The sequence below is a fragment of the Papio anubis genome, chromosome 9 (genome assembly GCF_008728515.1).
Source record: "Papio anubis isolate 15944 chromosome 9, Panubis1.0, whole genome shotgun sequence".
NCBI classification, from domain to species: domain Eukaryota; kingdom Metazoa; phylum Chordata; class Mammalia; order Primates; family Cercopithecidae; genus Papio; species Papio anubis.
Window position 1 is genome coordinate 116,756,352 of NC_044984.1, and position 22,814 is coordinate 116,779,165.

At 46.1% G+C, this 22,814-nt stretch overlaps 1 protein-coding gene across 15 annotated transcripts in view; it reads right to left on the bottom strand.

The window, feature by feature from the left end:
- CLIP1 (CAP-Gly domain containing linker protein 1) overlaps window positions 1-22,814 on the bottom strand; it is a 152,605-nt gene that overhangs the window by 96,954 nt on the left and 32,837 nt on the right. For all 15 annotated transcript variants that reach the window (XM_009181909.3, XM_009181908.3, XM_009181905.3 and 12 more), the window contains exons 2-3: window positions 11,738-11,928; window positions 7,716-8,287 (exon numbers count right to left, since the gene is read on the bottom strand). In XM_009181909.3, the coding sequence (XP_009180173.2) occupies window positions 7,716-8,287; window positions 11,738-11,822 (657 nt within the window). In that variant the 5' untranslated portion in view covers window positions 11,823-11,928. The remainder of the gene's footprint in view (window positions 1-7,715; window positions 8,288-11,737; window positions 11,929-22,814) is intronic.

Consider the following 22,814-nt stretch of genomic DNA (forward strand, 5'->3'; position numbering starts at 1 on the left):
TAACTCTTCCTAGAACAAACAGGTAAACAAAAGATGCGTAATTATGAATAGACGCTTTGGCTAAAAGACGAAGAAGTGATACTTGATTTGCACTTTATGTCTCGGAACTACTTAATCTCCGCTTCTGAAAGACATCTGAGCTTCCACAGGATCCAGACCCCAAGAATATCAAGACACTGGAAAGGGTAGTGCATGCCTGTAGTTCCAGCTACATGGGAGGCTGGGACAAGAGAATTGCTTGAACCTGGGAGGCAGAGGTTGCAGTGAGCTGAGATCGTGCCACTGCACTCCAGCCTGGGCAACAGAGCAAGACTCTGTCTCCAAAAAAAAAAAAAAAAAAAAATCACCTCTTCTAACCATGGGGGTAGATAAAATGCAGAATATTTACTCACCAGAAGCAGTCTTGTATATGGCACCCACTGACCAAAATACTAGCAAAGTTTGCTTTTTAAATCTACAAAAGATCATACACTACGAAGCGTCTGAGGCTCAAGATATTTTTGTGATTATGCTTAGAGAACTCACAGGGACAATCAAGTTGTTAAGTTAGGAGCTGGGATCCAGTAATAAGACAACACTGGCGCTCCGGACTCAGGCCTGTGTGGTCAAACCTCCCTCTACCCAAGTCCCAAAGCAGCGGCGTGGGCTCCTCAGCACAGAAAAGCTCCAAACTCCCAAGCCCCAACAGCCTACACAAAGTTCTCAAGGCTAGACAGATACCAAATTTGGCACCTTTGGGGTTAAGATGTTGGCTTAGGTTTACAAAAAGAAACCACTGCCCAATTACTGAGCACCACAGAAAACGCTCCAAACGTTGTGAAAATCAAAGCCAACGGTGCAGGCAGACTGGGCGCTACTAAAAAGATTTCAGGCAGGCGAACAGCATCGCCAAATTGACATTTTAATTGAACCTCTCTGTAATTGTGCAAAGAATAGAAGTGAGGAGAGACGAGGCAAGAGGCATGGACGGTGCCCCGCAAGTCCAGGTAAAGATGATGATGGTCTGACCCAAAGCAGTTAGGGCCACAGGACACAGGCGAGGAGGATGGACAGCGAGACCAGAGGCGTGGGATCGGACAGGCAGGTGGACGGTCTCCTGTGTTTCCAAGCCTCAAAAGGAAAACTGGGGAACCTTCTCATAACTGAAAGCAAGCAGCAGGAAGAGCACTGACAACAATGACCCGCTAAAACGTGACCGCACTGAGTCTGCTGTGCACAAACAGGAAAACGCTGCCGAACGTAGCTTCTCTGCAGCAGCATGAGGTGCTCTGTATTTCCCTCCTGGACGATCCTAAAAGGTTATACTGGGTGAAGTTCAGAACTTCTGGGAAACTGAAAAATGAAAAAAAAAACTTGGCCGGGTGCAGTGGCTCACGCATGCAAACCCAACACTTTGGGAGGCCAAGGTGCGCGGATCACTTGAGGTCAGTAGTTTGAGACCAGACTGGCCAACATGGTGAAACCCCGTCTCTACGAAAAAAAAATACAGGCCAGGCGTGGTGGCTCACGCCTGTAATCCCAACACTTTGGGAGGCCGAGGAGGGCTGATCACCTGAGGTCAGGAGTTTGAGACCAGCCTGACTAACATGGAAAAACCCCATCTCTATTAAAAATCCAAAATTAGCCAGGCATGGTGGCACATTCAGGTAATCCCAGCTACTCGGGAGGCTGAGACAGGAGAATCGCTTGAACCCGGGAGGCGGAGGTTGCAGTGAGATTGCACCATTGCACTCCAGCCTGGGCAACAAGAGTGAAACCTGGTCTAACAACAAAAAAAAAAATTAGCTGGGTGTGGTGGTGGGTGCCTGTAATCCCAGCTATGATACTTGGGAAGCTGAGGCAGAAGAATCGCTTGAACTCATGGGGCAGAGGCTACAGTAAACTGAGATCATGCCACTGCACTCCAGCTGGGCAAAAGAGCAAGATTCCATCTTGATTTAAAAATTTAAAAAAAAAACTAAAATCAGAAAAGAAAAAAAAAAAAATCAAATCTGCAGCAAACCTCATCGCAAAGGAATTAAGCCAAGTAAAATCCATTGTGTCAGAAAAGATCCCAAGATTCAGCCAAAAGGACTTTTAACTAAATGTGACTATCTGGAGTCTTTTCAATTGTGGACCATACAAAACAGCAAATCCTGCCACTAACTGCTCCATCAGCAATCAAGACAAATGGATTTCAGGTAAAGAACAACTTCCCCAGAGCACAAACCCCCATCCTAAAAGAGCCCAAGAATTCGCCAAGTAGGTAATGAAGAAACACTCAATGTAAATGCAAGGTCACAACGAGGCTCAGAGGTTTGAGGTTCTAAGTCACCAGTAAGAGGATGGAGAAAAATAGAAGAAATTATTAGGTGCAGCGTATACTGCTCGGGTGATGGGTGCACCAAAATCTCACAAATCACCACTAAAGAACTTACTAATGTTAGCAAACACCACATGTTCCCCAATAATCTACGGTAACAAAAACAAATTTAATTACCCTGCTCGCTGCGGAAGTGGGTGCTTCTGTCTTTTCGATTATTTTGGCCGGGCGCGGTGGCTCAAGCCTGTAATCCCAGCACTTCGGGAGGCCGAGGCGGGCGGATCACAAGGTCAGGAGATCGAGACCATCCTGGCTAACACGGTGAAACCCCGTCTCTACTAAAAAATACAAAAAACTAGCCGGGCGTGGTGGCGGGCGCCTGTAGTCCCAGCTACTCGGGAGGCTAAGGCAGGAGAATGGCGTGAACCCGGGGGGGCAGAGCTTGCAGTGAGCCGAGATCCGGCCACTGCACTCCAGCCTGGGGCACAGAGCGAGACTCCGTCTCAAAAAAAAAAAAAAAAGTTAACAAGGGCCGGGCACAGTGGCTCACGCCTGTAATCCCAGCACTCTGGGAGGCAGAGGCGGGTGGACTGCCTGAACTCAGGAGTTCACGACTAGCCTGGGCAACATGGCAAAACCCCATCTCTACTAAAAATACAAAGAATTAGCTGGGCGTGGTGGCGCACGTTTGTAGTCCCAGCCACTCTGGAGGCTGAGGCACGAGAATCGCTTGAACCCAGGAGGCAGAGGTTGCAGTGAGCCAAGATTGCACCACTACACTCCAGCCTGGGGGGACAGAGTGAGACTCTGTCTCAAAAAAAAAAAAAAAAAAAGTTAATATGATAAATGAATTTTTAAAAAGAGCTTTAACAACCTTAATAAGGTGAAAAAAAGCACCAGTAAGACTAAAAAAAAAACTTACCAGGAAGGACATATTTGTATACTGTTTGTGGAAACAAAAATAAAGGCTTTTTGGATTGCAATTTGGCAATATCTATTAACAATTTTAAATTATTTATACCCCTTGACTCGAATTTCATTTCTAGGGGAAAAAAAATGAAAAAAATTTCATTTCTAGATTGCACCTAAATGTGTATGATTAAATTAGGTATAGTACATCAAAATAGTATAATACCAAACAGCAGCTTATTGTTTTAAATTAAGACCTGTATTTCCTTACATACGAATGCCCCAAATCCACAGTCTATAATCTACAAAAGCATATTATTAAAATTGGTCTATATATAAGACCCCACTATGTGTGCATTTTAATTCTACAAATTATAGACAACCCTCACAAAAACAGTGTTCAGCAAATGAAGACAGACACCAAAAAGCACATACTGGATAAATTATAGTTATTTAAGGTTCAAACACAAGCAAAACAAATCTGGTAAATTTTTTTTTAATTCTCAGGAAGATATTTTTCCCCTTTCACAGTTATCAAAGACCTGTATAAGAAGTCTTGAGCTCGTGCCTGTAATCCCAGCAGTTTGGGAGGCCAAGGAGGGCGGATCACAAGGTCAGGAGCTCGAGACCAGCCTGGCCAATATGGTGAAACCCCGTCTCTATTAAAAATAAAAAAATTAGGCCGGGCATGCTGGCTCACGCTTGTAATCCCAGCACTTTGGGAGGCCGAGGCAGGCAGATCACGAGGTCAGAACATCACGACTATCCTGGCTAACATGGGTGAAACCCCATCTCTACTAAAAATACAAAAAAAAAAAAAATTAGCAGCCGGGTGCGGTGGCTCACACCTCTAATCCCAGCACTTTGGGAGGCCAAGGCAGGCAGATCACTATGTCAGAAGATCGAGACCATCCTGGCTAACACGGTGAAACCCCGTCTCTACTAAAAATACAAAAAAAAAAAAGTAGCGGCCAGGCACGGTGGCTCACGCCTGTAATCCCAGCGCTTTGGGAGGCCAAGGTGAGTGGATCACGAGGTCAGGGGTTCAAGATCAGCCTGACCAACACGGTGAAACCCCGTCTCTACTAAAAATACAAAAATTAGCTGGGCGTGGTGGCGGGCGCCTGTAATTCCAGCTACTCAGGAGGCTGAGGCAGGAGAATTGCTTGAACCCAGGAGGCGGAGGCTGTAGTGAGCCGAGATCATACTACTACACTCCAGCCTGGGCGACAGAGCCAGACTCCACCTCAAAAAAAAAAAAAAACAGCCAGGCGTGGTGGCAGGCACCTGTAGTCCCAGCTACTCAGGAGGCTGAGGCAGGAGAATGGCACGAACCCAGGAGGTGGAGCTTGCAGTGAGCTGAGAACGCGCCACTGCACTTCAGCCTGGGGGACAGAGTGAGACTTCGTCTCAAAAAAATATATAAAAATTAGCTGGGTGTGGTGGCACATGCCTGTAGCCCCAGCTACTCAGGAGGCTGAAGCAGAAGAATAGCTTGAACCCGGGAGGCGGAGATTGCAATGAGCTGAGATCGCACCACTGCACTCCAGCCTGGGAGACAGAGTGAGACTCTTGTCTCCAAAAATAAAAAATAAAAAATAAAAGAAGTGTTGAGAACAAGAAGATTCTTAGTGTAAGGGCCCTGGGGAGTAGCTCATAGAAAGATAAAGCTTGTCAGTTCAAATATAAAGAGCTGACAAGTCACCTCCTCATGTATGGTCATGAGCTAAAAATTCAGCACAGAACACGCAGTCCAAGGCATGGAGACAACCATGTTGAAACAGAACAGCTGGGCGTCAGTCAAACTGTCCAAGAACCTGACATCACATCCTAGAAATATCAAATATAGTCGAAATGCAGCACTTTAGCCTTGCTTATAGAGGTTAGGAAACTGAGTTGTTAAATATCTCACTGAGGTCCCAAAGGCAAAGCAGGGACTCAGCTTGTCTTCTTAGCACTATGCTACCCTGCTCCTCTTTAAAAAAAAAAAAAAAATCACTAAATTCAGAGGTTCTAGAATGTAGGGTACATAGACCTTATACCTTGCATTTCCGCTTATTAGTCAAACAGTAGCTACTGTACATTTCTTTCCTCTTCCTAAATCTAAACCTCATCATTTGAAAGACCCGGAAATTCTTTTTTTTCCCTTTGAGACAGAGTCTCACTCTGTTGCCCAGGCTAGAGTGCAGTGGCGCAATCTCAGCTTACTGCAACCTCCTCCTCCTGCGTTCAAGCAATTCTCCTGCCTCAGCTTCCCAGGTAGCTGGGATTACAGGTGTGCGTCACTGCACTCAACTAGTTTTTGTATTTTTAGTAGAAACGGGGTTTCACCATGTTGACCAGGCTAGTCTTGAACTCCTGACCCTAGGTGATACACCTGCCTCAGCCTCCAAAACTGCTGGCATTATAGGCATGAGCCATTGCACCTGGCCTTGGCCCAGAAATTCTTAAGTAACATCCTCTGATGCCTTGAGTTTTCCAAGCCATTTAAGGTAGCAGAATCTTACAGACACCCACATAATTTCACTAAACCAAAAATTAAAAATCAGAAAGGGCAAAAAATCTGATTTTTATAAACATACCTAAGTTCACTCCTGAGCTTATTTTGTCAATAAAGTTACTTTTTTTTGTTTTGAAACAGGGTCTTGGCCGGGCGCGGTGGCTCAAGCCTGTAATCCCAGCACTTTGGGAGGCCGAGGTGGGTGGATCACGAGGTCAGGAGATCAAGACTATCCTGGCTAACATGGTGAAACCCCGTCTCTACTAAAAATACAAAAAACTAGCCGGGCGTGGTGGCGGGCGCCTGTAGTCTCAGCTACTTGGGAGGCTGAGGTGGGAGAATGGCGTGAACCCGGGAGGCGGAGCTTGCAGTGAGCCGAGATCACGCCACTGCACTCCAGCCTGGGAGCACAGCGAGACTCCGTCTCAAAAAAAAAAAAAAAAAAAGAAACAGGGTCTTGCTGGAGTGCCATGACGTAATCATAGTTCCCTGCAGCTTCCATCTCCCAGGCTCAGCCTCCTGAGTAGCTGGGACTATAGGCATGTGATACCATGTTTGGCTTATTTTATTTTTATTTTATATGGAGTCTTGCTTTGTTGCCCAGCCTGGAGTGTAGTGATGCGATCTTGGCTCACTGCAACTTCCACCTCCTGGGTTTAAGTCATTCTCCTGCCTAAGCCCCCTGAATAGCTTGGATTACAGGTGCCTGCCACCATGCCTGACTAATTTTTGTATTTTTAGTAGAGACGGGGTGTCGCCATGTTGGCCAGGCTGGTCTTGAACTCCTGACCTCAAGTGATCCACCTGCTCAGCCTCCCAAAGTACTGGGATTATAGGAGTGAGTCACCCCGCCTGGCCAATTTTTTTATTTTTTATAGAGACGGGGTCTCACTTTGTTGCCCAGGTTCAAGTGATCCTCCCACCTTGGCCTCCCAAAATGCTGGGATTACAGGCGTGAGCCACCATACCTGGCCACTGTTACCTTAATATTTACAAGTTCCTTGTTAGTATAGTGGTGTTTCTGCCTGTCATGTGGAGACCGGAGTTCGAGTCCCCAACAGGCAGCCATATAATATTAAGAAAATAAATTTTTGGTTTTTTTGAGACAGAGTCTTGCTCTGTCTCCCAGACCGGAGTGCAGTGGCGCAATCTTGGCTCACTGCAAGCTCCGCCTCCGGGGTTCAGGCCATTCTCCTGCCTCAGTCTCCCGAGTAGCTGGGACTACAGGCGCCTGCTACCATGCCCGGCTAGTTTTTTGTATTTTTAGTAGAGACGGGGTTTCACTGCGTTAGCCAGGATGGTCTTGATCGCCTGACTTCATGATCTGCCCGCCTCGGCGTCCCAAAGTGCTGGGATTACAGGCGTGAGCCACCGCGCCCGGCCAAGAAAATTTTTAATAACAAAAGTAAATATTTACAAATTATAAACTCAATATTCTTTTAGCTAAACTGCTAGATACAACTAGATCACTGCAAACCTATGCTCTTTCTAGACACAAACTACATGCCAGTTTCTAATTTGTTGCATAGTTACCCATAAACTGAACTGATTAATTTCTCTATAAAGGAGGGGTCGTCCCTCCAGAACAGACACTGAGCCAAGAAGTATCCCATGTGTGTATTTCCGGCTTTTTTTTTTTTTTTTGAGACAGAGTCTCACTCTTTCGCCTAGGCTGGAGGGTAGTGGCACAATCTTGGCTCACTGCAACCTCCGCCTCCCGGGTTTCAGCAATTCTCTGCCTCAGCCTCCTGAGTAGCTGGGATTACAGGCGCCCGCCACCAATTCCAGCTAATTTTTTTGTATTTTTAGTAGAGATGGGGTTTCACCATCTTGGCCAGGCTGGTCTTGAACTCCGGACCTTGTGATCCACCCGCCTTAGCCTCCCAAAGTGCTGGGATTACAGGCGTGAGCCACCGCGCCCAGCCCTGATGTGTGTATTTCAACCACTCCCTGGTGTTTACATCTCAGTTCAACAAAATGACCTCAGAATGTTTCTCTACTCACCAATACTCTGTCTCCAATTTTGAGCTCTCTTTCTCCTTTCTTGATTGAGCCAGCCTCTGAAAGGTTGGAGATAGATTCGCTGGCAGTTTTTGTAAGGTTGCTGATCGGAGGCGTAGCTGAAGGTTCCTTGGCTGCTGGCTGCGATGGTTTCTGGGGAATGTTTGAGGGGGTGGCTGGGGAGGAAGACACCATGCTGGCTGTAGAAGTGGACAGCGGTGAAGTAGCTCGGGAGGCAGGCGTCATCTGCAGGCCATTAGCTTCATCTTCTGCTTGCACCTTCCTTGTTAACTTTGAAGGTCGGGTAAATATGCCCTTTAAAGGCTCACATTGGAAATAGCGAACTCCTGCCACCGAACCGTCGTTCTTGCCTATGGGTTCATCTAAAACAATTCCAGCCCACTGGCCTGGTGCAAACTGAGTTTCTCCAAGAAACTGGATAAATCCAGGCTTATTTCCATTCACCCAAACTCGCTCCCCAACTCGAAAGTCATCCACAAATTCCTCCTGAGTCTCAGATGATGGAGTGCTGGATGCTTTTTCACTGGATACTGTTTTTTCTACTGGAGCTACAACTGAAAACAAAACATCAGAAGAGATTCGATTTAATATTCAAGCAGACAACCTCTAACTTCAAGAAAAACTGGAGAAAGCCAACAGCCCGCAGGAGTAGTCTACAACTCTTAGAAAGGTTATTTTGTTTGTTTGTTTTGTTTTGTTGTTTTTAGACAGAGTCTCACTGTCTCCCAGGCAGAAGTGCAGTGGTGCGATCTCAGCTCACTGCAAGCTCCGCCTCCCGGGTCCTCGCCATTCTTCTGCCTCAGCCTCCCAAATAGCCAGACTACAGGCACCCGCCACCACGCCTGACTAATTTTTTGTATTTTTAGTAGAGGTGGGGTTTCACCATGTTAGCCAGGATGGTCTCAATCTCCTGACCTCATGATCCGCCCGCCTCAGCCTCCCAAAGTGCTGGGATTACAGATGTGCACCACCATACCTGGCTAATTTTTGTATTTTTCGTAGGGACGGGGTCTCACCATGTTGGCCAGGCTGGTTTCAAACTCCTGACCTCAAGTGAACCTCCCACCTCAGCCTCCCAAAGTGTTGGGATTACAGGCATGAGCCACTGTGCTTCACAAAAGTGTTTTTGTTTGTTTTGTGTTGTTTTGTTTTAAACAAGGAAGCCAAGAATAACTGATCCTTCACTACGATCATCAATGCTGCTAAACTCAGCAAACTGGTAGTTGAGGTTTATTCCTTTACTTGCAATTAAGATGAGAAAAAGTCAAAGCAAGAAAAAAATAAAATCAGTCCTTTTTCCAGGCCTATATTCATAATTGGTCTGATTTCATTATTTGCTACACCCACCACCCTGAACATCATGAGCAAATACCCACTCAGATTCACTAAATACCACTACTCCACAATTGAGTAGTCAATTCAAGCTGACAAAAACTAGGACACAAAAACCAGGCACGGTGACTCACACCTGTAATCCCAGTTCTTTGAGAGGCTGAGGTGGGCAGATCATTTGAGGTCTGGAGTTTGAGACCAGCCCAGTCAACATGATGAAACCCTATACCTGCTAAAAAAAAAAAATACAGGGCTGGGCGCAGTGGCTCACATCTGTAATCCCAGCACTTTGGGAGGCCGAGGTAGGCAGATCACCTGAGATCAGGAGTTTGAGACCAGCCTGACCAATATGGAGAAACCCCATCTCTACTAAAAATACAAACTTAGCTGGGCGTGGTGGAGCGCGCTTGGAGTCCCAGCTACTCAGGAGGCTGAAGCAGGAGAATTGCTTGCACCTGGGAGGCAGAGGTTGCAGTGAGCCGAAATCACGTCACTGCACTCTAGCCTGGGCAACAAGAGCGAAACTCTGTCTCAAAAAAAATAAAAAAAATTAGCTGGGCATGGTGGTGGGCACCATTAATCCCAGCTATTCGGGAGGGTGAGGCAGGAGAATCGCTTGAACCTGGGAGGCAGAGGTTGCAGTGAGCCGAGATTGAGCCACTGCCTTCCAACCTTGAAGACAAAACAATACAGCATCTCAAAAAAAAAAAAAAAAAAAAAAACCAGGCCGGGCATGGTGGCTCACGCCTGTAATCCCAGCACTTTGGGAGGCGAAGGCAGGCAGATAACCTGAGGTCAGGAGTTCAAGACCAGCCTGGGCGAAACCCCGTCTCTACTAAAAATACAAAATTTAGCTGGGCATGGTGGAGCGCGTCTGTAGTCCCAGCTACTTGGGACGCTGAGAGCCATGATAGTACCAATGCCCTCCTGCCTGGGCAACAGAGTGAGACCCTGTCTCAAAAACAAACAAAGAAACAAACAAAAAAACCTACAAAAATTCATTAAGCTCTCCACATAAAAAATTTTATGTCTTTCAATTAAAAATTATTTCAGGGGCCGGGCGCGGTGGCTCACGCCTGTAATCCCAGCACTTTGGGAGGCCGAGGCGGGCGGATCACAAGGTCAGGAGATCGAGACCATGGTGAAACTCCGTCTCTACTAAAAATAGAAAAAAATTAGCCGGGCGCAGCGGCGGGCGCCTGTAGTCCCAGCTACTCGGGAGGCTGAGGCAGGAGAATGGCGTGAACCCGGGAGGCGGAGCTTGCAGTGAGCCGAGATTGCGCCACTGCACTCCAGCCTGGGCGACAGAGCAAGACTCCGTCTCAAAAAAAAAAAAAAAAAAAAAAATTATTTCAGGCCAGGCATGGTGGCTCACACCTAGAATCCAGCACTTTGGGTGGCTGAGGCAGGCAGATGAACTCCTGACCTCAAGTTAAGACCAGTCTGGCCAACATGGTGAAAACCCATCTGTACTAAAAATACAAAAATTAGCGGGGTATGGTGGCGTGTGTCTGTAATCCCAACTACTAGCAAGGCTGAGGCAGGAGAATCGCTTGAACCCTGGAGGTGGAGCCAAGATCGCACCACTGCACTCCAGCCTAGGCGACAAAAACTTCGTCTCAAAAAAAAAAAAAAACAGCAGGGCACGGTGGCGCATGTCTGTATTCCAAGCAATTTGGGAGGCCAAGGCAGGCAGATCACAAGGTCAGGAATTCAAGGCCAGCCTGGCCAATATGGTGAAACCCTGTCTCTACTAATAATACAAAAATTATCTGGGTGTGGTGGCGCACGCCTGTAAGTCCCAGCGACTCTGGAGGCGGAGGCAGAAGAATCGCTGGAACCCAGGAGGTGGAGGATGCAGTGAGTCAAGATTGTGCTACTGCACTCCAGCCTGGGGAACAGAGCAAGACTCCATCTTAAAAAAAAAAAAAAAAAAAAAAAAAGGCAAAGCGCAGTGGCTCACGCCTGTAATCTCAGCACTTTGGGAGGCCGAGGTAGGCGGATCACGAGGTCAGGAGTTCGAGACCAGCCTGGCCAATGTGGTGAAACCCCATCTCTACTAATAATACAAAAATCAGCCGGACGTGGTAGCGAAGGCCTATAGTCCCGGCTACTTGGGAGGCTGGGGCAGGAGAATCACTTGAACCCAGGAGGCAGAGGTTGCAGTGAGCCAAGATTATGCCACTGCATGCCAGCCTGGGTGACAGAGTGAGACTCTGTCTCAAAAACCATAAAAAAAAAAAAAGGCCAGGCGTGGTGGTTCACATCTGTAATCCCAGCACTTTGGGAGGCCAAGGCGGGTGGATCACCTGAGGTCAGGAGTTTGAGACCAGCCCGACCAACATGGAGAAACCCATCTCTACTAAAAATACAAAATTAGCCGGGCGTGGTGGCGCATGCCTATAATCTCAGCTACTCGGGAGGCTGAGGCAGGAGAATCGCTTGAACCCAGTAGGTGGAGGTTGCAGTGAGCCAAGATCGGGCCATTGCACTCCAGCCTGGGCAACAAGAGTGAAACTCTGTCTCAAAAAAATAACAATAATAAAAAAAAAACTTTCAAATATTTTCAAGAATATGAACATATATAAAATAATGTTTTAAAATTAAAAATCAAATTGAAGTCTGCATATAAGATAGTTCATTTGTCATAAAGGAAAAGTGTAAAGTATTACCAGCCGTAGGTGTCTTCAGAGCTGTGCTTCCAGGCTTCAGGATCTTGGTGGGGGCCTTAAGCCCGCTTGGTTTTAGCATACTCATTTTCTTTGTATGTCAGAGCTGCTTCTCCTTTGCTTGTTGCCACTATCTTTCCCCAACCATCGATACAACTGTGGCTTCTATAGTGAAGTCAGTCTCTGGATTAAATCTGAAAAGAGAAATAAATAGATTTTATAATCTATAGGAGAAAGTAGGAACAACATGTAGCTTTCACAGACTAAAGCTTTCCTTTTATTTGACAATAATCCATCTCCAGGCTGAACCTAGGAACCTAGAAGACTCTGGTTATTAAAAACATGAAAATGCTGCTGAAATGGATTTAAAGGCAATTTACTATCCTCAAGACAAGCAGTTAGCCGGGTGCCATGACCCACTCCTCATACCTGTAATCCCAGCACTTTGGGAGGCTAAGGTAGGAGGATTGTTTGAGGCCAGGAGTTCGAGACCAGCCTGACCAATATAGCAAGACCCTGTCTCTACAAAAACAAAAATAAAAATAAATTAGCCAGCAGGCTGAGGGGGAAGGATTTCATGAGCCCAGGAGTTTGAGGCTGCAGTAAGCCATGATCATACCACTGTACTCCAGCCTGGGCGACAGAGCAAGACCCTGACTCAAAACAAACAAACAAAAAACACAAAAACAAAAACAAGCAGTTGAGACAAACGAGGTATTTGCTTTGCTTTATATATCTAACGTTCTCAGCTGAGTACAGCTCCTAAAACCCACACAATCCCTAAAAGAGGGTTCAGAAAAATCTACACCAAACAATGGGGGGAGGAAAAGGAAGCTTTCAGTTTTTCACTTTCATTTGTATATTGCTTACGTTTCACTACAACAAGTCTGTATTAGCTATATTTTTTAAATCCACAGAATTATGCAATTTACAATATAAAACTATATATATGTTAAACTACAGGAAGATTAAAACTATGTAAGAAAAAGCCCTAGCTGGGAAGTCATGAGGGAAAATTACCTTGGTTCTATCTAGAAAAACGTAATATACTGCTGGTTTACTCAAGACCAGATATGAATCTATGACTTTTGGGCTAAGGTAAAATAGTATCCTGTCATCTTCTCTTTACCTCCATAGAAAGTGAGTTGAAGCCGACCTTGGGGTTTTGGAATATAGGGAAATATTTTCAGATATAATACCTAAAAACAGAACAATTCAAAGAGAAAAATGCTGCCATTTAATGACTCTCTGTCAAATGACGGTGTTCTGCATTTTTCTCTGCGAGCAGAGCTTGGATGATGAAGCACAGACCTCACATTCTCATCTTGTCTCCCTCACAGCCAACACCAGCCACTGGCAAAGAATCTGGCCAGTGATGACACAGGCACCTGCAGCCCACTGCAGCAGACAGAACAGTGCCCTCCCCCAAAGACATGTCCCCCTATCAACTGTGAATGTGACCTTATTTGGAAAAAGCATCTTTGCAGATATAATTAAGAATCTTGAGATAAGATCATCCTGGATTCCCTTGGTAGGCCCAAAACCCAATGAAAAGTGTCCCTATAAAAAGAAGTGACCAGGCGTAGTGGCTCACGCCTGTAATCCCAACACTGTGGGAAGCCAAGGTGGAAGGATCACTTGAGGTCAGGAGTCCAAGGCCAGCCTGGTGAACGTGGTGAAACCTCATCTCTCCTAAAAATACAAAAATTATGGCTGGGTGCGGCGGCTCACGCCTGTAATCCCAGCACTTTGAGAGGCCGAGGCAGGCGGATCACCTGAGGTCAGGAATTCCAGACCAGTCTGACCAACATGGTGAAACCCCGTCTCTACTAAAAATAAAAAATTGCTTGAACCCGGGAGGCGGAGGTTGCGGTGAGCCCAGATTGTGCCATTGCACTCCCACCTGGGCAACAAGAGCGAAACTCTGTCTCAACTATATATATGTATGTGTGTGTGTGTACACACACACACACACACACACACAAAAATTAGGCAGGCATGGTGGCGCGTGCCTCCTGTAGTCCCAGTTACTTGGAAGGCTAAGGCACAAGAATCCCTTGATCCCAGAAGGTGATGGTTGTAGTGAACCAAGATTGCACCACTACACTCCAGCCTGGGCAACTGAGCGAGACACCATCTCGAAAAAAAAAAGAAAAAAAAAAGAAGATGAGAACACATAGAAAGAAGGCCATGTGAAAACAGAGGCGGAGGTTGGGCATGGTGGTACAAGCCTGTAATTCCAGGTACTCCGGTGGCAGGAGAATTGGTTGAACCCAGAAGGCAGAGGCTGCAGTGAGCCGAGATCGCACACTGCACTCCAGCCTAAGTGACAGAGCAAGACTATCTCTCAATAAATAAATAAATAGTGTGGTTTGGGAGAAGAATCTGACGGACAGAGTAAGAACTGACATTTGCCTGGGCGACAGAGTGAGGCTGTCTCAATAAATAAATAAATAAGTGTGATTTGGGAGAAGATTCTGAAGGACAGAGTAAGAACTGGCATTTACCTGAAGACAGAAGTCACTATCCTGACTATGAATATAAAAGTCCCAGGCTCCCCACCGCCATTACCACCATCACCACCGCCATCCGTGATGAGGGAAAGAGAGATCCGGGTGGGAGTCCCTACGCTAAGGCTGTAGCTCTGATTCAGAGTCAGGTTTGAAACCACCTGCTTTACTGTCAGACTCTCACCACACAGCTTGCAAGATTCAAGCAGAGTTATTTGTTCCTGCTGCTGCCTCAGACAGATAGAAGGGATTGGCCAAGTCTCCTCTAGACTCAGCCAACGAAGGCCATGTCTATGTCCATAAAATTTGAGAAGGATGCGGACAGGTTAAATGTAGAAATTCTCTGGGGCCTTCCCTACTCTTCACCCTGGACCAACATCATAGAGTGACAAGGGCCAGGGAGAACTGACAGAGAACAGATGGAGCAGGCACTGTGGTCCTGGAAAACCTTTTATGGTGACAAAATGAAAGAACAAAATACTCCCTAAACTATTTCACTTGGGCAAAACAGGGAACTGTTGGGCTCAGGTCAAGCACTCCCTAAAGAGGAATTTTGAAAACGACCACAAGACCTAACTAGGGAACTTTCAAATCTTGCAGCTCAGTATCATAAACTCACAAACATCTGACCATCTTCAAGCCTCAGCCTAAAACACAGAAGCATGTGGTCATCACAAACCAAAGACTAACCAAAGCTCTGTCTAGGGCTCTGTTGTCCAATCCTCACGCCTCTAGTTGTCAGTCCATCTGCGTTCCTTCAATCCTAAAGCAGAGAACTGCGACCAAGACTTAATGAAGGAGAAAAATCTAATCTGTCTCAATAAAAGAATTAGCAGCAACAACACCCATGTTGGTTTTTTAAATCTTCCAATTTATAGTGTCTTTTTCATGCATTATTAATGACTGGCATGTCAGGCTTGCTCTGAAAAATTCACTGAAAAACAAAAGATCAAAGTCTCTGTCATGGTACCCACAGCATGCAATGACCAGGAGGCAACATCTCTGTATGTTTCAAGGTCAGTGAATGTCACACTGAAACTAATCAATTCCAAAAAGTGTGCAAAAAAAAAAAAAAAGACACTGTTGCCTCACTAATAAGCTGGGCATATTTGAATTTTTGACACTTGTGCTCAATGAATCAGGAGATTTGGACCTAAAATAAGACAAACTACCCTTCTCCCCCACCCTCCCAACACGTAAGGACCATAACACACAGAACACTGTAATTCAGAAATAATTTTTATGTGAATTACTATCCCATTTGAGCGTTGCATTACTATGAATTAGCCACTATTATTACCTCTTCTTTACAAATGAAGAAATGCTATAGCAATTAAGAAATTAACAGATGTGTTTCCTCATTTGTTAATCACCTGTCTCCTAAGGTCATTCAGCTCAGTGGCAGAGATGTGAACACAGGTATTGTGATTCCAAAGTTCATCTCTTTTCACTAAATTTAACATTCAAACATAGGAGATATCACACATCAAGATGAAAAACATCAGTTCTGCTACTATGAGAATGACCACGGCCGGGTGCAGTGGCTCAAGCCTGTAATCCCAGCACTTTGGGAGGCCGAGACGGGTGGATCACGAGGTCAGGAGATCGAGACCATCCTGGCTAACACGCTGAAACCCCGTCTCTAAAAAAACTAGCTGGGCGAGGTGGCGGGTGCCTGTAGTCCCAGCTACTCGGGAGGCTGAGGCAGGAGAATGGCGTGAACCCGGGAGGCGGAGCTTGCAGTGAGCTGAGATCCGGCCACTACACTCCAGCCTGGGCGACAGAGCGAGACTCCGTCTCAAAAAAAAAAAAAAAAAAAAAAAAAAAGAGAATGACCTACATATGTATGACATCAAGAGCTCACATAGCACAAATTCAAAACTGCCTGTGTCTCAAGTTTTAGTTGTGAAGGCAGGTGTGCAATTACCATTAGTCCAATCAGGAATAAAGAGAATGAGGATTTACAAGGTTAAGTAACCTTCCCAACATTACTCGATTAAAGAAGTGGTGGCACTCAAGGGCCGGGCGCAGTGGCTCATGCCTGTAATCCCAGTACTTTGGGAGGCCAAGGTGGGTGGATCACCTGAGGTCAGGAGTTCAAGACCAGCCTGGCCAACATGGTGAAACCCCATCTCTACTAAAAATACAAAAAATTAGCTGGGCGTGGTGGCGGGTGCCTGTAATCCTAGCTACTCGGGAGGCTGAGGCAGGAGAATCGTTTGAACCTGGGAGGCAGAGCTTGCAGTGAGCCGCCATCGCACTCCAGCCTGGGCAACAATAGTGAAACTCTGTCTCAAAAAAACAAAAAAACAAAAAAAAACCCAAAAAAACAAAAAAAACAAAGTGGTGGCACTCTCTGGGACCTGGTGTTCTGCCTAACGCACTAGCTCTGAAGAAAATCTACCTATAGGCCGGGTGTGGTGGCTCACGCCTGTAATCCCAGCACGTTGGGATGCTGAGATGGACAGATCACTTGAGGTCAGGAGTTCAAGACCAGCCTGGTCCACAGGGTGAAACTCCATCTCTACTAAAAATACAAAAATGAGCCAGGCATGATGGCACAGGCCTATAATCCCAGCTGAGGCACAAACATAACTTGAACCCGGGAGGCAGAGGCTGCAGTGAGCCAAGATCGCGCCACTGTATTCCAACCTAGGCTACAGAGTTAAGACCCTGTCTCCAAAAAAAAAAAAAGAAAGAAAAAAAAAGGAAAAGAAAATCTACCCACAAGATAGTCATCCATTCATTCAACAAATATTTCCTGAAGAACTACTGTGCAAAAGACTCTATTCCCTCTTTTCAGCAGCCGGGTGGCAGGAAGGGAGAAAGCTCTGGGTGGCTGAGAGAGTGCTGAACACACAACACGTGTGTCTCGGAGCAGAGAAAAGGGAGCTTACTAGGGAACCATAGTAGGACTACCAAGTAGGTATGATGTGAGGTTTGCGGTCATGAATTTAAAGTGAAACCAGGGCAGATTGCCTGAGGTCAGGAGTTCGAAACCAGCCTGGCCAACATGGTGAAACTCCGCCTCTACTAAAAATAAAAAATTAGCTGGGCATGGTGGTAGGCGCCTGTAATCCGTTACTCAAGAGGCTGAGGTGGAAGAATCGTTTGAACCCGGGAGGCAGAGGTTACAGTGAGTCGAGATTGCACCATCGCACTCCACCCCGGGTGACAGAGCAAGACTCCATCTCAAAAAATAAAAAATAAAGTGAAACCATTATCTTCAGTTTCTCCTTTTTTTCTCTTGTAACACATTTCTGTTCAGGCACAGACACAAAGAAGATACCTAAATTCAACCATAATCAAAATTTGTTGGTGGTAATTGTTTTTTTCTCTTTTTTGTTTTTGTTTTTGCTTTTTGAGACGGAGTCTCGCTCCGTCGCCAGTCTGGAGTGCAGCGGCGTGATCTCGGCTCACTGCAACCTCTGCCTTCTGGGTTCCAGCAATTCTCCTGCCTCAGCCTCCTGAGTAGCTGGGACTACAGGCGCCTACCACCACGCCCAGCTAATTTTTGTATTTTTAGTAGAGACGGGGTTTCACCATGTTGGCCAGGATGGTCTCAATCTCTTGATCTCGTGATCCGCCCGCCTTGGCATCCCAAAATGCTGGGGTTACAGGCGTGAGCCACTGCACATGGCCAGTGATAATTTTTAAAGGGTGTTTGAAAGGTGTCACTAAAATGGGACAGGATATCTGAGATGGGTAAAAAGGGACGTGAAGGCAAAGTAGAACTGACAGTGAAAAGGCGTGAGGGCAACCGACAACGGGCCGCTGCAGCGAGGACACTGGATGCTCAGATGTGCATGCAAATCTCCCCAGGATCTTGTGAAACTGCAGCTTCAGCTTTCTTGCACTCCCAGGAGGTATTAATGCTGCCATTTTGAGGACCCTCCACCTCTAAGAATATAGCAAGGGGTCAAAGGATAGGAGGTGGTGGTTAGAGTGAGAAGTTTCATCCCTTTGACCACAGGATGGAACTCAGAGGCCTGAGTGTTGAAGGGACTGCTGGTAGGACTGCCCATGTCTATATTTGGAGGAGGAGGTGTTGGCAGTAAGAAGGGAAAGTGAAAAGGAATGAAAGGAAGAGACAGAAGTCAGTGGATGTCAGCTGCAGGAGGGGGTAACAGGTGGCAGCACTTGAAAGGACCTTGAATATTTGAAGGATAGAGAAACAGTAACATATCAGCAGGAAACAACATGGTCAGCTACCCCATGTGCCTTCCCTGAGGAGCCCCCTTTAGAGGGGTACAGAAGAGCAGTGTCTTCAGGGGCCATCCAAGTTTTAGCATAACAAGGAGGGAAAGAGAATGCAGAGAAAAGGCAGGTGATAGACAAGTTTCACGATCACAACTTGAATTACAGAGTCAAGAGCTTAAAGAGTTTGGGATGGAAAGAAACAAAGAATTGGGTTTGGGCAGGAGCATTGGTTCACACCTGTAATCCCAGCACTTTGGGAGGCCAAGGCAGGCGGATCACCTGAGATCAGGAGTTTGAGACCAGCCTGGACAACATGGCGAAACCCCATCTCTAGTAAAAATACAAAAAATAGCCAGATGTGGTGTTGCACGCCTGTAGTCCCAGTTACTCAGGAGGCTGAGGCAGGAGGACTGCTTGAACCCAGGAGGCAGAGGTGGCAGTGAGCCAAGATCACGCCATTGCACTCCAGCCTGGGCAAGTGCAAGACTCCATCTCAAAAAAAGAAAAAAAGAAAATACATCAAAATGAAGAAATGTAACTATGTGTTGCCAAACTAAAAAGAAGTATAGACCAGGTGTGGTGGCTCATGCCTGTAATCCCAGCACTTTGGGAGGCCGAGGCGGGCGGATCACGAGGTCAAGAGATCGAGACCAGCCTGGCCAACATGGTGAAACCCCGTCTCTACTAAAAGTACAAAAATTAGCTGGGCATGGGGGCGCTCGCCTGTAGTCCTAGCTACTCAGGAGGCTGAGGCAGGAGAATTGCTGGAACCCGGGAGGCGGAGGTTGCAGTGGGCCGAGATCGTGCCACTGCACTCCAGCCTAGTGACAGAGTGAGACTCTGTCTCCAAAAAAAAAAAAAAAAAAAATTTAGTCCAAAAAGTCTAGAAAAAGGAAGCTATGAAGAAAATGTCTATTGACTAACAATGGAAAAAGGTTCTCTTGAAAAGAGACAGTGAGTCCATGGAGCAGGTACACCATTGTTACGGAAAAGGTTCGTCAGGATCGCAAAGCTGGATAAAAATAGGCATTCGAATAGTCAAGTCAGTGTTCCAAAATTCTATGCTCAGATTACAGTTTTGGTTTTCAACAGTGACCAAAGAGAATAGTGTCTTTTTGGCATTTCTCTGATTATAAATACACAGTTATTTTTTATAAACTACAATCTCTCAATTTGTGTGATTCAATAATCTAATCTCTGAGTAAACGACTTTTTTTAAAAAATGAGATTCTGGCTGGCACAGTGGTTCACACCTGTAATCCCAAGACTTTGGGAGGCCGAGGTAGGAGGATCGTTTAAGTCAAAGAGTTTGAGACCAGCCCTGGGCAATATGTCTCAAAAAAAAAAAAAAAGAGAGACAGAGATTCTGAGCTTACAAAGCTGAGGGTAAGATCATCCTGCCAATTGTGACTTGATTTTTTTAAGACAGGGTCTCGCCCTGTTCCTCAAGCTGGAGTGCAGTAGCACGATCACAGTTCACTGCAGCCTCTAACTCCCGAGCTCAAGTGATTCTCCCACCTTCGCCTCCCATGTATCTAGTACTACAGGTGCATGCCACCACAGCCAGCTAATTTTTAAACATTTTTGTAGAGATGGGGTTTTGCCACGTTGCCCAGAATGGTCTTGAATTCCTGGGCCCAAGGGATCCTCCTGCCTCAGCCTCCCAAAGCACTGGGATTATAGGCGGGCACCACCGTGCCCAGCCCCTGACTTTCATTATTATAATACAGTGGTCCTCAAAGTGTGGTCGGTCCACTCCTAGGGAACCTTTGAGACCCTTTTAGAGAATCAAAACTATTTTCATAATAATACTAAGACATCATTTGCCTTTTTCACTATGTTGACACTTGCACTGATGGTACAAAAGCAATGGTAGATAAGAACTGTACATGTTGTTTCAAGGCAATGGAACCAAACTGTACTATTCTTTTCTGTATTTTACATCAAGAGTGCTTGTGGGGGCGGGGCGGACTACTTCACTTAAGAATGTGATGAAGCATTTCATAAAGGAGATAAATAATTCTGTTAAATTTCAACCCTTGAATATATGCCTTTTCATTTACATATTTTTTTTTTTTTTAGAAACAAGGTCTTGCTCTGACACCCAGACTGGAGTGCAGTGGCACAATCACAACTCACTGCAGCCTCAACCTCCTGGGCTCAAGCCATCCTCCCTAGCAGCTGAGACGACAGGCACACACCACCATGCTTGGCCAAATTTTTATTTTTGTGTAGAAGTGCGGTCTGCTATGTTGCCCAGGCTGGTCTGGAACTCCTGGGCTCAAGCGATCCTCCTGCTTCAGTCTCCCAAAGTGCTGGGACGAAAGGCGTGAACCACTGCACCTGGCCTATTATTATTTCTAATGAATTAATATTTTTAAACATTCTCAAGTTTTCATTTCTAATATGGTAAATGTTAACAGCCATAACATACATAAACAAAAGCTCTTTAGAGACCTCACTCGTTTTTAAGAATGTCAGAGGGCTGGGTGTGGTGGCACAGTTCAAACTCATGTTGTTCAAGAGTCAACTATACATAAAACATGCATTTCTATAAAGCAGTCATCAGAAGCACTGGCTCTACAGCAGAGGGTCTCAAAATGTACAGAATCGGCATCACCTGAAAGTCTGTTAGAAATGCAAATCCCAAACCTACTGAAACAAACAAACTCTGAGGGTAGGCCAGCTATCTGTTTTTTTTGTTTTGTTTTTGTTTTTGTTTTGAGATAGAGTCTGGCTCTGTGGCCCAGGCTGGAGTGCAGTGGCACGATCTCCAGCTCACTGCAAGCTCCGCCTCCGAGATTCAGGCCATTCTCCTGCCTCAGCCTCAGGAGTAGCTGGGACTACAGGCACCTGCCACCGTGCCCGGCTAATTTTTTGTATTTTTAGTAGAGACAGGGTTTCACCGTGTTAGCCAGGATGGTCTCGATCTCCTGACCTCGTGATCTGCCCACCTCGGCCTCCCGAAGTGCTGGGATTACAGGCATGAGCCACCGCGCCCGGCCGGCCATCTGTATTTTAACAAGCCTTCAGGCAATTTGGATGTTCAAGTTTTTTATTGTTGCTGTTGTTTCAGAGACAGGGTCTTGCTCTGTCACCCAGGTTAGATTGCAATGACACAATCGTAGCTCACTGCACCCTTCAAATTCTGGGCTCAAGTGACTCAAACCCCAACCTCCTAAGTAGCTGGGACTACAGGTGTGTGCGATCAAGTCCAGGTAATTTTTTTAAATTTATTTTTTGTAGAGACTGAGTCTCACTATGCTGCCCAGGCTGGTCTTAAACTCCTGGGCTCAAGTAATCCTACTGCCTCATTCTCCCAAAGTGCTGGGGTTATAGGCGTGAACCACTACACTCAGCCCAGATGCTAAAGTTTGAGAACCACTGCTAAGTTATCCATCCAGAAGTAATCTGAGGTTCAACTTCTCAATGATATGGACATAAATCACCTACGCGACTGACTTCCCAAGCACCTGTACGGCAGCCTTGGTGCTTCCCCTCCTCCATGTTTTCAAAGCTGGGGGTCCCCTTTGTTTCCAATGTCCTTTCCAAGTCTTGTAGTCTTCAGCTGCTGAAACTTGGCTAAAGGGCAAACTGAGGCATTCATCTGCCCCACAAAACTTACTCCAGTCCTCACAGTGAAAATCTGTTCATCCTTCCATTACCCATGGCAAGTCTGTGCTCCTGCAACAGCCCCTTGCATACTTGGCCACGTGTGTAACTCACATATTCCACCACACTAGAAATCTCTCAAGGAAAGAAACTATTTTAGTCACCTTTATGTTTTACCCAGCACTTTATAAACAATGCTTACTAAATAAAATGAATGGGAAAAATAGTCTCAAGTATTTAAATGACTCTACAAACCAGCTGGGGTGTACCCAATACCAAACAAAAATTACAGTTGTTGCTTGCTACAGATGACAGAAAACTATATGACAGACATCTAAGCCCAAAGAATTTATAAAGAGCCGGGTGCCGTGGCTCATGCCTGTAATCCCAGCACTTTGGGAGGCCAAAGCGGGTGGATCACTTGAGGTCAGGAGTTCGAGACCAACCTGGCCAACATGGCAAAACCCCGTCTCTACTAAAAATACAAAAATTAGCTGGGCATGGTGGTGCATGCCTGTAGTCCCAGCTACCTGGGGGAGGCTGAGGCATGAGAATTGCTTAAACCCAGGAGAAGTGCTTGAACCCAGGAGGCGGGGGTTGCAGCGAACTGAGACCGTGTCACTGCACTCCAGCCTGGGTGACAAAGTGAGACTCTGTCTAAAAAAAAGAACAAGGCCAGGTATGGAGGCTCACACCTGTAATCCCAGCACTTTGGGAGGCTAAGGCGGGTGGATCACCTGAGGTCAGGAGTTCAAGAC